This window comes from Carassius carassius, chromosome 35 (genome assembly GCF_963082965.1).
Source record: "Carassius carassius chromosome 35, fCarCar2.1, whole genome shotgun sequence".
Classification (NCBI taxonomy): domain Eukaryota; kingdom Metazoa; phylum Chordata; class Actinopteri; order Cypriniformes; family Cyprinidae; genus Carassius; species Carassius carassius.
Genome location: NC_081789.1, coordinates 3768555 through 3783594, shown reverse-complemented (window position 1 = coordinate 3783594; position 15040 = coordinate 3768555). Strand labels below are relative to the sequence as shown.

The 15040-nt window shown below is 38.9% G+C and overlaps 1 protein-coding gene across 1 annotated transcript; it reads left to right on the top strand.

Moving 5' to 3' along the window:
* Positions 1 to 7047: 7047 nt before the first annotated feature.
* klf6a (Kruppel like factor 6a) lies at positions 7048 to 14779 on the top strand. The gene is made up of 4 exons (XM_059524293.1): positions 7048 to 7366; positions 8872 to 9445; positions 10112 to 10235; positions 12361 to 14779. The coding sequence occupies exons 1-4, from the start codon at positions 7265 to 7267 to the stop codon at positions 12410 to 12412; spliced, it is 852 nt and encodes a 283-aa protein (XP_059380276.1). The 5' UTR covers positions 7048 to 7264; the 3' UTR covers positions 12413 to 14779.
* The last annotated feature ends 261 nt before the right edge of the window (positions 14780 to 15040 follow it).

Sequence of the window (15040 nt, the reverse complement as noted above, 5' to 3'; positions counted from 1 at the left end):
GCAAAGCTGAATTTTCATCGTCCATTAACAATCAGTGTCACATGATTCTTTTGAAAGAATTATATTTTGCTATTTATATTTGACAATTATAAATCAAATGTAAATACTTTTACTTAGAATTAACAAATAAACATTTCTTGATTGAAGTGGGGCCAGAGAGAGAACTACTGATAAAATAAAATAAAATAAAATAAAATTACCCCTGCTCCATTTGGCATATCTTTCAAGAAAATGATAGTTGCTTTCTCTTTCTTTTCTCTGGTCTTTCTTTTACCAGCAAGCATGTGTGGGGTCTGTTACACTGAAACTCAGTGATATACATTAGTTGTGGAGCTGAGATAAGAGATAAGACGCATTGTGTTGCAGAAAGAGGAACGTGGACCTCCTGGGCACTGACCTGTATGCCCGAGATCAGCGTCCCGATGGGCTGGACAGACTGGAAGAGATGATGGGGGAGGACGGCTGACGTCCACTCCACCTTGTGAGGCTTGGCTCAGTATCAGATTTTAGAGAAGGACAAAATAAATGTACATTTATTTGCCCCAGTCAGTAGGACAGTAGGGTGACCCACTGTTGATGTGCACAGAATACACAGCTTGAACACAGCTAAAGTCATGTAGTGAGTCAAGCCATGGATACCTAGCAAATGTCTCTCAATTGCTCAGAGTTTCTTTGAGCTTCAGTTCGTTTTTAAAGTAAATAACGCAAGATGTGAATAGTGGAATGTGGGGAAAAAAATGCATGGCAGTTCATAACTATTTTAAGCTTTGCTTTTGGCATTATGTGGTTGGTTTGGTAAAGTGATGTGACATACAGCCAAGTATGTTGACCCATACTCAGAATTCATGCTCTGCGTTTAACCCATCCAAAGAGCAGTGGGCAGCCATTTATGCTGCGGCGCCCAGGGAGCAGTTGAGAGTTCGGTGACTTGCTCAAGGGCACCTAAGTCATGGTATTGAGGGTGGAGAGAGCCCTGTACATTCACTTCCCCCACCTACAATTCCTGGCTGGCCGAGACTCGAACTCACAACCCTTGGATTGCAAGGCCAACACTCTAACCATTAGGCCAAGACTTCCCCACACTTCCCCATATAGTATAATCTCAGTATGATTCTGTACAACCTAAAAAACTGTACATTTTCGTACAATTAAAATCATATGAATTAATGAGAAATTCCTCATAAAATAGTTACGTTTTCTTGAGAAGATTTTTAAAGTAATGTTGCAAAAGATGCAAGATGCAAACGCAACAATCAAAAATATCCATCTCGCATGTGTTTACATAGAAAAACTATGGATAAATAGTGAAGTAGAATTTAAAAATATAAGTTCTGTAAGAAATTTGATGCTACGATGCCATGGATTCCTCATGCAGTTGATAAGGTGTTCTAGATGCAGTCGATAGGGGTTTCTGGTTGGTTGCCTGATAAAAAAGCTCCATAATATTCTGCTCTGTAGATATGGCTCCTTCAATGCACGGTTATGGGATTTTAATGTTCATTTTATAGTACACCAGATGAAAATGTAAGCATGATGACATAGAAAATTGTGCATAATATAAGGAATCATTTACGTTCATAGCACAAACACTACTGAATGCTGGCTTAGCATGGTTAAATATCGAGTGTGAAAAAAAAAAAAAAAGGTTTCTGCCTCCCACTTTCACACTGAGCTTGTGAAAAGTTCAGAACTGATTCACAGGGTCTATCCGTCATTAATGGTCAAGGTAACCTGATAGAGGGTCTACACGCTCAACTCTCTAAAAGCATCATGTATTCATTCACCCAAGCCTGTAATCAGAGGGTTGGGCTTCTGTTTACACTTTTTTTTCCAGATAAACGCCCAGCCCCCTTCTGAAAAAAAAAACAAAAACAAAACTGAGAGGCAATTTTCCCACAGAGTTCCAGTAAAAAAAAAAAAAAAAAAAAAACACTTAAAATACTTAACATTCCTTGTCGTGGAATAATTAATGGTAGCAGCCTTTAGCGTATCAAATCACAGGGGAAAACAACCCTCGACCACAGAATGCTTCACACTGTGAAACAATGACCATTCAGCTGGCCTTTAAATTTTCCAGCACATTTAAGATCTTCCTACAGAGTTTCAATTACGCGAATGCCACCCCCATCAATATACTGCTTGGGCACATTTGATGCGGTTTTTAGATACCCTGTATTTACATGCCAGTTATTTCCTTAATTTATGGTGCAATGCCAAACACTTGTGCAGTAAGTGTCTGATCTCAGAAATAACAGAAAGTGAATCTGAGAACTACTGGATTGTTTGTTGTTAATGGGGTTTAAAGGGAAAAGGTGCAACACTAAATTTAGTTCTCTATTTATGAGGACAGTATGTAGTTGCAAATAAAACTTCCCGTGTAACCCAATTATTTTTACCTAAAAAAATTTTTTTTTAATTATTAATCTTTTATATATAAAATCATAAATTAATAATGTGAAAATATTGGGGGGAGTTGCACTTACATGGCTTTAGGCAATCTAAACTAATCTTTCCTTGCTATAAAAAGATAAAAATAAATAAATAAATACTAATATAATTTCACACAGCTTTCACATTGTTTTTCACATACTGAAAACACTACATGACTTTGACATTGTGGGTAACATTAATAAATAATAAAACATCGGGAAAATATTAAAATAGTATGCATTATAGTGTACCTTTTAAATACATTAATAGATCTGGACAAGGGTAAAAATGAGTGTCATGATTAACCTAAAAATATGGAGATTTCTGTAAACATTTGTATAAGGGGTACTGAAAACAAATTGTTAATCCATGTTATTGAAATAGAAAAAGAAAGAAAGACTGGAATTATGGAAATTAATCAAACCTCTCAACTCTAGCAGCATATTAATAAGGATTAAATCAGAAATACTATTAAAATACTCATGGATCATGACTATTTGGAATTTAGAAAGAAGTCTTTAGAAAAAAAAAATGTAATTAAAATCATAACAATATTCACAATGTGTGTGTGCGTGTGTGTGTGTATATTATCTATGTGTGTGTGTGTATATAATGTATTTATTTATTTATTTTTTATAAAAGAAGGCTTCAGTGCCCTCTGTAAGGTGGCCGACTTGTCTGCCCATCAATACACACAGAGCTGAAGAGAGACACACACCGATCGTTTAATGCTACTCTTGGCTGAATTTCTGTGAAACATCTGCAAGACTGAGCAAACAGAGACAGACCATGTGTAAAGACTAATGAAGCCAATGATCACTTTTGCATCTCCAGGTACCCCATACCGTAAGACGATTCTGATTTATGACATGGTGCATTAGAAAGAATATTGATTTCTCCTTTTGTCTCTCTCTCCTGCTCTTTTACCGGCAAAGATTGATGTCACTGCATCGATTCCCAATCAATCAATTTATTCTCATTTTATTAATGTCTCAGCAATTGCTCAGTGTCCTTATGAAAAGCAGTGCATCTCAATTACATGCACCTGGTAAAACAAATTGTTTAGGGATGATTTGCTGAATTACAGTTGGCTTTTCGCAAGTTCCCCGATATATTGGACACTCAAATTGGTAATTGCTACACAAAATGCATTAAATTAATAATTGAGGAACATGAACACCAAATGAATTACATATAAGTGAGCTTTCATACAGCCAAGGTGAGAACAAACACAGACACGCAATGTCTTTTGTTTGAAAACATATACAAAACAGGCATTGATGGTATTGCTGTCACTTTGGGGTTCCAGTTTCCAGTTTTAATAAAACACAGCTATTGGTGTGCATTTCCTCGCTTCAGCAAATCCAATTGGAAATGCTTGGCCTGTTCCATGTCTGTGCTGTATTAAGGCTAATTAGTGTCTCAGTCTATTTGCATAGCGACTAGTTTCCGGCTATTCCCTGCCCACTGACCCATGTGCGCACTGCTCGCAGGATCAACTTTTCCTGAAAAGAACGGCCAGTAATTGTTTTTGCACGCATCACGGGATGGGTACTCGCGGGATAAATGGCCCTCTATATGGTGCATCGTTTAGAAGGCAAAAAGAACAACCTGCAACAACTTACTGATTGTAGTGACACTGATGTATTAAAATGGACCCTGTGCGTAATTGCTCTTTCCTGTGGCTACTGTGCAGGGAGGGTTGCATGATGATGATAGAGTTTAGAACCTTGCTAAAAGAGATAAAGGCTGCCAGGGCCCACCGCAGAGCATTTTCTGGACACTTCCTTAATGAAACATCCCGCTGGATAATGCACTCGGGGGATATGAATGGGGATGAAAAGGGCGTCAAGTGGCAACTTTCCATTGTGGATTGCTTTGTTGTCGCACAACATTGCCACCTTACTGTCGTTTTGTTCGTTAGTCGATTGCCACGTGTTCTCTTTCAATCCACATTGGGTACAGGGTCACATGACCCTCGCTCAGTTATGACAGCTTGAACACTCAGATCAGCTTAACGCGACGCGGTGTAAAGCGTGACATTAAGACACACTGTTAAACTGCAACTCATTGTTGCAGTTCAATTTCAATGGGTTTAAAAGGACAGACGTTGAGGTCCAGAGTGACAGACTGTCCTCAATGGCACTCTTTCAGTTCAAAAGCAGGCTGGACAAAGCCATTGTCCGGAATGTCTGACCTTTGCCAATGATTAACAGTTGCACCACTTCCCCTATGATGAGCAGCTCAAAAATTCCTCCGAATGACTATCATGGCCAGGCGCTGCAGCTCCAAACACACCACCATATGACTGAATCAGATGCTACGAGTTACAAATATGGCCCCAGCTGAGAGCTACAATGGGGACTCAGTTCTCTAGAGGTTAGCACCAGACTATACTGTGGCGCTGGACAATGGCACTCTGTTCAGGAAATGTTGTTTGTAACATCTCTTCTGAATTCAGAGGACAGAAGGTCGGATCGGCGTGTAAATTAACTTTACCGGCATGTCTTATCCAAGCGATAAAAGCGGTATCTCTCAATTTCTGAGCCATTCCAGAAGTTTAAGTGATTACTTTTTGAATCACTAGTGTTAAAAAAAAAAACTATAGACTCAGTACAGGCTAAATCAGTTGTTTAAAAATCAAATCAATCATCCATTAAACATATACTATATTCAAATATATGTATTTTTTTTGTCTATTCACAGTTCATTTTGAGCAAGAAAAATGTAAAATCTCACTAAATAAAGAATGCTAGAGTGAAATCTGTGCATGATAGTTATTCTTTTTGATTTGCTTTACACTGAACTACACATTGATATTTGAAAGCCAATGATTCACTCTGTAAAAAGTCTCTTTATTCAAACCAAGGTAAAATTAATGATTCCTACAAAAGTCTCATACTATAATACTCTTATTGCTACAGGAGTATTCAGTGTGCAGTACAAGCTCTATGCTTAAAATACCCAAATTACCTACTGTATTTCACACAATGTGCATTTTTGAGGCCACTGCAGAGAATATTGTATCTCACAAGGCTCCCACAATACTCTTCACTTCACCGTTTATTTCCATAAATGAACCAGAAAACAAATCAGTCACAATTTATCTCCATCTTGACTCATCATTTGAATGTAATGGCATGTATTTTATACAAAATTGGGTAATGAGTTCATGTGACAAAAATGAAGCATACGGCACTGTGGATTATTATTATTATTATTTTATTATTATTTGTATTTTTTTTTTTACTGTGCAGTATGAAATACATTGATTGAACGTAGCCCTCAAGTTTTTATTCAGTGTATCCTGTACTAAATATCAAAGCACTGTTTATCTCAATTAACTATATTTAAACTTGAATCCATTGCCAGATTTGTCCTACTAAAACTGAAATTCAGCCCGAGTAACCAAACAGACAGAATAGGTTCATCATACCTCTTACTTAGTCCAGACAGGCCCCAAACAAGTGGCTATTTAAAGAGTGGACACAAGTCAACTTGGCAGTGCTGTGCTCACTAGGCTGTGTTCATTTACCAGAGTGACCACATCCTTCATGTCTGAGTCATGCACAATGTGCTCTGGCCAAATTGCACTCTTTTATCTGCAGCTACAGTGGTTTCTATGAGAAAAAAGTTAGTTTCTCTGATTTTTGAAGACTTTGAATGTACAGTATTCTCTTACTTCAAATGGAGTGCAAGTAAATGTAACCTTAATGTGAAGTCTATAATGTCTGGAAAAGCTATCTGTTAGGATTACTATTAATTTCAAAGGCAGCTGCTTGGCTGGCACACTCAGAAGAGGGCCATAATGTGATATGCAATTTAAAAGACATTAATTAACATATTTTTATGATTAAGAATACACGGCAACTCAATTTTCTACCATTTCTAATTAGAGTACATTTAATATATATGATACTTGTCTGTCATGACACCAGAAACATCTGACAAATCAATCACCAAAGACACAAACAGCTATAAATATTAATTTCCCTTTTAAGAAGACAAAGAAACAATATGTGAGCCAACATGATGACATCTTATTGGCTACATTTTCTGATTGCTTAATAAAGTTGTGTACTGTTCAGAGATTCTTTTTTCAATGTTTACAAGGCCTTCAGGGCAATTTTATTGCAGTATGAGATACTCGCCTCACTGATTATCTGTGAAGTATTAGGGACATTTGATTTGTGGCATTCGAAAAATGCTTGGAACTTCTCCAAAGCCTTGCTTTTGATTGTAGGAGTTACACAAGGGAGCTAAAAGCAAGTAAAACAGAAAACGGACTTATTGCAACACACTAAAGTTCTCCAGGAGAAGCAACCGATTGCACACAGCGCTCACTCTGGCCAAACCGAGACGTGTCTGACACTCCGTCGTCAAGAAACAGAAATAGGTGGTTTGAGCGCAGGGCCTTTATATACGCTTCTAAAAATATTGTCCAATCAGCGCGAGGGGCCGTTCAGTTGAATAGCGCCAGGAGGCAGGACTTAGTTCCGCACGCCGCTGCGATTGGCTTAATGTGATATCATTTGCGCCCGCGCAACCTGTGCGCATCTGATTGGACGCCCTGTGAGGGAACGTCACGCTATCACGAGGGAGTAGGCAGGCTACAAGGTTTGAATAGGGGAAGTTGACAGAGCACAGCGCTTTGCGTGAGTTCAGTGTTTGCAAATACAGAGTGATCTCAACAGACGGACTAGCGGACTCCGAGCAAAGCGACGGCTGCACTGCGTTGCTATTGCACGAAGAGGACGCTTGCTTGCCACATCTTATCTTTGATTCATCAAGATAAATATTTATATACATTTATCGCCTGATACTTGGGATTGCAATGGATGTTCTACCAATGTGCAGCATATTTCAGGAACTTCAGATCGTTCATGACACTGGCTATTTCTCTGCATTGCCATCTCTTGAAGAATACTGGCAACAGGTAACAATTTTTAAAAATGGAGAACTTCCGCTTCGATTGGCGAACGGAGAACTTGTGGTTCGACTTCGCTGTCTTTAAACCGAAAACGGAGCGTTATTTACAATCCGTGACGCGCTGAATGAAACAGTGTAACACTCTAAATGACGTATTTGATTCGGTTACATGGTCGCGCGGTAAATGCTGTCAGTCAGCGTGTGTAGAATGTGTTTGTGTGTCTACATTATAAAACAAACTTGTTTTGGCATACAGAGTATTTTATTAGTTTTTGAAGAGCCAGGACTGGCGAGCCAGGTCTGTGTTGCGTTGCAAACCGTAAAAAGCACAATATAGTGAGGAAAATATTTGTGGTTGGATCACTTTTTTCTTGTGCTTTTCCTACTCAAACATAGACTGGTTGATTTGACAGTCTGCTGCACATGTTCTGTCACATAACGGGGTTTATAGGAGGTGCTTATTAACTGTCATAGCAGGTTCTGCTGCTTGATACTGATATTCATGTGATTGAACTGTTGCAGTCATACTCTAAGCACGATAGTTTTTATGGTTCTGCTGAAATTGATCCAGGTAGTTTCACTAAGGCTTTTGGGGATTCTGGCATGGTGCCATATGAATTTATCTCTTGGCATTTAAACATGCGTTTGCATCTAGTTACTTAATGATTCCCAGCATAGACTGTTAAAGAGAGAGTTCATCCAAAATGAAAATCTGTCACCATTTACTCGCTATTATGCCGTTTCAAACCCATTTATTTAGTGAAAAAAAATAAAATAAAAATATGTTAGGCAGGATGTTAGCGACTGACGGCCTCAGTCACCATTCACTTGCATTGCATATTTGTCCATACAACGCAAGTGAATGGTGACTTACACTGTGAGTCAGCTTAACATTGAAATTGAATAATGTTGACTTAACGACAGAAGTCTGAACTATCGCTTTCAGGGAAAAAAAAACATTTTACCTGATGGAGAGTCTGTTGACTCCGTAACATGGGATTCTTCGAGCCATATTCTGCGCGGTAAACATCATCGTGGTTATCGAGGATGTGCAGAGCTAAACCGCACAACTAAATGCTCACATTGAGCGGAAAAACACAGATAGAAGTGTTCACGTAAGAATTTATGCTCTCAAATGTAATACGTTCACACTCAGTACGCATTAAAATCAGTTTAAACGCGTCCAGATGTACGCTGAGCGGACGCGAGTCTGCGTGAACGAGGAAACTCGAGCGGGGAAGTTCAGTGGCTTCCTTAAAAGGACTCCGAAATGTCTGGATGATTCACAAGGGATAACAGTAACAGAAAGACAATATACAGCCATCAAAGCCATATGTATACCTAACATACTGATTTTTATTGCTCTTACTCCATAATGTTTCAGTAGGAAATGTGTAAAAGTGCAGAGATGGCTAACCCAAACTAACCCTTGGTAGTCAGCTGTGAAAGTAAAAGGAAACTCATTCAGTCGTTCATGCGCATTCTGACATTGTGTTTTCTGTTTTGATTCAGACCTGTTTGGAGCTGGAGAGATATTTGCAGAGCGAGCCGTACGTGTCTGCGTCTGACCTCAAGTTTGAGGGCCAGGAGGATCTTTGGAGCAAGCTCATCTTGGCTTGTGGAGATAAGGGAGATGGGAACGGCAACCTTCCCAGCGTCAAGGAGGACGACAATCAGGACTGCCAAATATTAGAAACCAACAGCATGAATTCGGATGCCAGCAGCGAGGCGTCTGACAGTTCGGAGGAGCTCTCGCCCACTCACATCTTTACCTCCAACCCGCTGGGCTCGGTTCTGACGGAGTCAGCGCATCACTTGAGTTCCTCCATCATCAGCACGCCTCCGTCCTCGCCAGAGACGCCCCAGGAGCCCAGCGTCCCGCAGGTGTGGGGCTCCACGCAGACTGACTTGCACGTGCCGGTGAAGATCCGGCAAAACGGACTGGGGAAGGCCTCGGATAAGGCTTCCGCAGGAGGGGACGCCTCTCCGGACGGCAGGAGGAGAGTACACAGGTGTCACTTCAACGGCTGCCGGAAGGTTTACACGAAGAGTTCTCACTTAAAAGCACATCAGCGGACTCACACAGGTAAGATCCTTTAATGTTAGCTATGATGTTGCTACACATTGTCTCTAGCAAACAGGAAGCGGAACCTCGCGCACTTCACTGAGGTTTCACGACTCCTGCGAAATTGAATAACACAGGCTGTCCTCAGCTGCAAGGCTAATGTCACTCTGTGAATATCTGCCTCGCATGACTGCACGCCTAAACGGTGACCTAATCTGTTTGGAATGCGTCCGTGGCCAGGAAGGAGGGGGGAACGGATGGGAGAAGGGAACGAAAGCCAGCTAGGGGGAAAACAACCTGCTCTTCCAAACAGTTTTGGTTTCCGTCATGGGAAAGAACCAGGCTTTTGAATGGGGATCTGAGCGGCCCCTTTTTTTAAAGGGCCCCTTTGCATTCAAAACAGGTTCTGTGTGACGCGTATTGTTCGGTGCACTGTTTATGCGCACACAGCATAGAGGCAGACTGTTGGAATTCGTGCATTCCCGTAATCCTTGAGAGCTTGAGGGATCTTATTAAAGTTAAGACTCGTCTCGTAGACTGCGTGACCTAATGCCTAAACATGCATCCTGTTTACAGATGCATTTTTGAGAGCATTAGTGAGCTCGCTGTTCCACATTCCTTTCAGATTTGTGAATGTTTCCCAGCCGAAACCTGCCGGCTGAAAGGTGTTTGTGTTCTTGTTTACAGGTGAGAAGCCTTACAGGTGTTCATGGGAAGGCTGCGAGTGGCGCTTTGCGAGGAGTGACGAGCTAACCCGACACTTCAGGAAGCACACCGGTGCAAAGCCATTTAAATGCAGTCATTGTGACAGGTACGCTTAGTTCTGTCTCACTATCTGTCCCTGTAACAGTCATCAAAGGCCGTCTGTCTCTCTCTCTCTCTCTCTCTCTCACCGCGTGCCTGATGCTTTGATGCGTGCGTCAGTGAAACGCGACGGATTCTGCATTCCGCATCGATTCCATTTTATTGTTTCATCGATGGGAGTCGCCCCATTATGTTTGGATTTTAGCACTTAATTACCTAATCGCATTAAATGCTTGAAAGCGCAATAGTCTCACTGTCGCAATACTTTATTGATATTGTGTGTTTTATGACCAAACGCGCCTCTCCTGTTTGTCATCACTTCCTCTGTTAATCATTTCCTCCCTGGGAGCTTTGCGCTTTGAACACCATTGTTTGCTCAACTTCCCTTTTTGGTGTTGTGTTTCCGTGGTTACTGGATGCGAAACATTTCATAGTTCTCCTTTAAAACAAGACATTTGATCAAGCCTTTCCTCATATTCAGACCCACACAGAATCTGTGCCAGCAGTTCTATTTTTGCAGAATCAGAACACCAAGCATTCATAAAGTTCAGCAAACTTATGGATAATTTAATGCGTTTAATACTTTCAGACAGCAACAAAAGTGTACTATTCTCAGCTTGAGACTTGACGATAAGGTTTGGGGCTGGTGCTCAGATTATTATAACCTTGAGATCATGTAGTTTTTATTTTGTTGTATTTTATTATTTAAATGTTAAACTTTATAATATTTTCCTAAAAACTAAACAAAAAAACAAACCTTTATTATTCATTACCATATATGTATATACAGTACAGACCAAAAGTTTTGGAAACATTACTATTTTTAATGTTTTTGAAAGAAGTTTCTTCTGCTCATCAAGCCTGCATTTATTTGATCAAAAATACAGAAAAAACAGTAATATTGTGAAATATTATTACAACTTAAAATAATAGTTTTCTATTTGAATATACTTAAAAAAAAATAATTTATTCCTGTGATGCAAAGCTGAATTTTCAGCATCATTACTCCAGCCTTCAGAGTCACATGTAACATCCAGTCTATCACATGATCATTTAGAAATCATTCTAATATTCTGATTTATTATGAGTGTTGGAAACAGTTCTGCTGTCTAACGTATTTGATCAATAAAAGGTTAAAAAGAACTGCATTTATTCAAAATAATAAAAAAATTCTAATAATATATATTCTAATAATATATTTTCTTTACTATCACTTTTTATCAATTTAACACATCCTTGCTGAATAAAAGTATTGATTCTATATAAAAGAAAAAAAAAAATACTGACCCCAAATTACTGACAAGTAGTGTATATTATTACTAAATATTTATATTTTAAAAACATAGCTTCTTTTTTTTTTTTTTTTTTTTTTTATAACTTTTTATTCATCCATTTATCCTAAAAAAATATCACATGTTCTGAAAAAATATTAAGCAGCAGAACTGTTTCCAACTTTGATAATGAATCATTATATTAGAATAATTTCTAAAGGATCATGTGATAATGTCCTAAAAATTCAGCTTTGCATCACAGAAATAAATGATAATTTAAAGTATAATACATTTTAAAACAATTATTTTAAATTGTAATAATATATCACAATATTACATTTTTTTCTGTATTTTTGATCAAATAAATGCAGGCTTGATGTGTATATATATATATATATATATATATATATATATATATATATATATATATATATATATATATATATATATATATATATATATATATATATATATAAGCAAAATTCTGTGACTGCTATAAACGTCCACTTCAAAAAAAAAAGATGGCACATGGTGTCTGGTGCATTATGTCTAAAATTTAAAACCCATTTCACCGGTTTACAACCAGTTTAAATCTCTTCTGCATATGTTCACAGATTTCTCATTATAAGTATAAAACTGCTTATGTTCTATACTAATTCTGCACAGAAAATACACATTCTCTCTTTCCTTTCACTAGCCTTCATAGCACCTATTTCTGTTTGACAGATTCACCTCGAGGGCCACTAGGGGCCTCATCAGTGATGCAATGCACAGATCTCGGTCTTTGATCATGCTTTACGGCTTCAGTGGCCCCTGCCTGACCTTGTTTTTCACCTTTCCTCTCGCTGTTTCTTTCTCCAGGTGTTTCTCCAGGTCGGACCACCTGGCCCTGCACATGAAGAGGCACCTTTGAGCGGTGGGGATATGTTGTGTCCTGACCAGCTTCCTGGTTGACCCGGCCCTGCAAGAAATGGGGGGAGTGTGTTCCAGCCAAAGCATGCCATTTTGCACCATATCCTGTGCCTCCGTGAGTCCCGGGATAAAGGCGGACTGACTGGTTGTTGAAACGGAAAAAAAGGAAGGGACAAATCACGTATGAAGAACCGAGGATGATTTATAAAAAAAAAAAGAAAAAGTACAACAAAACAAACAAAAAAAAAAAGCAAAAAAAAAAGAGCGAATGATTGGTGTGTTGTATGGTGCATGATGTTTCGGGACAACTCCTGGACTATACACTGGTACTTTAAAACAAATCCTAAAGAAAGCCTTTTTGAAGTGAGCAGATGAATGTCCCGTGTGTGAAGAAGGGTGGGAGGGGGGTACCAGTGTATCGCTGTGGGCTGAATGGTGTCGGGGAACAAGTTCTGTATTTGTTTCCATGCGGTATGCGAGAACCGTGAGTGAAGCCGTGAGACTGAGAGCTCCTGCCTGACGCCCCCGGGCTCTGAGATTGCAGGGGGCGTAGCGGCCAGGGTTTCACCCCCTGCCCCCATCAAAAAGGGGGCGGAAACTCGGCCCTGAATGAAAGTGGCTTTTTTGGTGTTCGGTGCAGCTACTAAATGTGCAATGTGTTCGGTAGCTTGTTATTTGACAGGCTACAAAAGCTGATTTGTAGTCCGTTGTATAAGCTGTGTGCTTAGAGATGTAACACAATTATAACTTCACTATCATAAACAGGTGTTGCATGGTATTGGGGTTTGTACATATTATTATTATTATTATTATTATTATTATTTTTTATTTTTTTTTGTAATTGGGACTGCAAATAGATTCCAATAAAGCGCAGCTAAATACAATTGGGTTAAATGTTACAATATTGTACATAAACACATTGATCATTCTTCACTCTAAATTCCCTTTTTTCTCTCTGGTGGAGGGAAGGATCCTATCGATCATCGACTATTTCATACAAGACTCGTTTTGTCATCTTGAAGACTAAACGCTCTCTTTCTATCTCCATTTTACCTGTTGTTAATGCACTGTTGGCCTTAATGGTGCCTTATGCAAGTGGCCTTTCCCATTGGGGGGTCACAAAATGTATTGTATAAGTGATTGAAAAAGCTTTATTAAGGCTCTGTTTCACCTGAACATGCACCTTTCCTATTTCTGAGGCCACTGTAGCCAAGCCCTTGTAGATACATAATGTATTGTTATTCTTGAGCATGCGATTTCATTATTATACTTGCCCTCACGTTTCTAGATCTGCAAGCACTTAAAGTATGGGTTTGGTATCGACTAAACGTTTTGAATATGCTTTAGACACAAGATCTCGGTCTGTGGAGGTGTGTGCAAGACAAAAAGCTCTTAAAATGCGAAAACCGGTTGTTGTATAACACAAGGCTGAATGTTTGTGGAATGCCAACCCCCCCGTCCCCTGTAACCAAGAATAAAGGAGAAAAAACACCTAAAGATTTATTGTAATTAACAAGCTGCAGTCGGACAGGCCTTGCCTTGTACTGGCTCTCTGTAATGAATTGCTGAAGGCCCTGCCTGCTGCAGACTGCTGACTCGGCCAGTTCGATATTGACCTGTCTGGATGCCGTTGTTTTAGTCCAGCGGCAGTATTGTGGAAACCGTGCACAGCCATCCAGAAAGATAAAGATATATCACCCCGCTTTTCAACATTTACAATGGAAATTTACTGACGTGGGGTCGAACGCCGCATGGAGGAAGCCTCTCAGCTGGGTGTGTGCGTTTCATTTGCGATCTGAAATTTAAACTCTAATTTTTTCAGGGACCAAACGATCGATTAAATTTATTGTACATAGTTATATGCTTGAATTATTTGAGTTTGATTGCTCTGGTTTGTTGAGCGATGGAGGTTTGACACTGTTGCATGTCGAGCAGCTACGCATTGTTTCATTGAGAGAAAAGTAACTTGAAGCAGCTTGTGCTGCCATTAAATCAGACCAGCCTGGGTTTTTTGGGCAAAGAACATTGTGTCTTTCCAACAGTGGCCAATATTAGTCGAGTGGTAATGGAGCCTTAATCAAGTTTTCCATTTTCTTGCTTCAACCAACACTTTCTATCACTTCTCTTTTCTCTCATGAATCCCTCTTGTCTAAAGAATATTTGTACAAAAGAATAAGAACACAAAAGTTAGGATGAAAAAATAAAAAAACTTTTCTAAGATTTTAATTTTATATTCTTTTTGTTGTAGTTTTTTTTTTTTTTTTGCTTTATATGAATTTTATTTGAAATTGTTTTGCAAAGTTGTTATATTTCTGTATGAATGTATTTTTTATTGGAATAATAAGAAATTCTTATCAGACAAGTTTGATTTGTTGTTTTGCTTCACTTTATTTCACTAGTCTTAGATTTTAGGCATTTAAGAGTAAAAATATGGGTCAATATTACAATATTTTCAGTGGTGGTTAGCGAAGTTGAACAAAACTACTAAACCTACTATAAGTGTTAAACTTTGGGACCCAGACAAGATATGTCAAATTGAGCTATTATGAACAGCCCTGCAATTCAGTTGGTGAATAAAATGAGTGAAAATCACAAAGGAACCTGAGCCATGTGTCCAAAATAGACATAA

What these genes read in the sequence shown, in the direction of transcription:
- klf6a (XM_059524293.1), top strand. Translation starts at nt 7,265, where the DNA reads ATGGATGTTCTACCAATGTGCAGCATATTTCAGGAACTTCAGATCGTT. An exon ending in TTGAAGAATACTGGCAACAG is followed by an intron (nt 7,367 to 8,871) that starts GTAACAATTTTT and finishes GTTTTGATTCAG; the next exon opens with ACCTGTTTGGAGCTGGAGAG. An exon ending in AAATGCAGTCATTGTGACAG is followed by an intron (nt 10,236 to 12,360) that starts GTACGCTTAGTT and finishes TTCTTTCTCCAG; the next exon opens with GTGTTTCTCCAGGTCGGACC.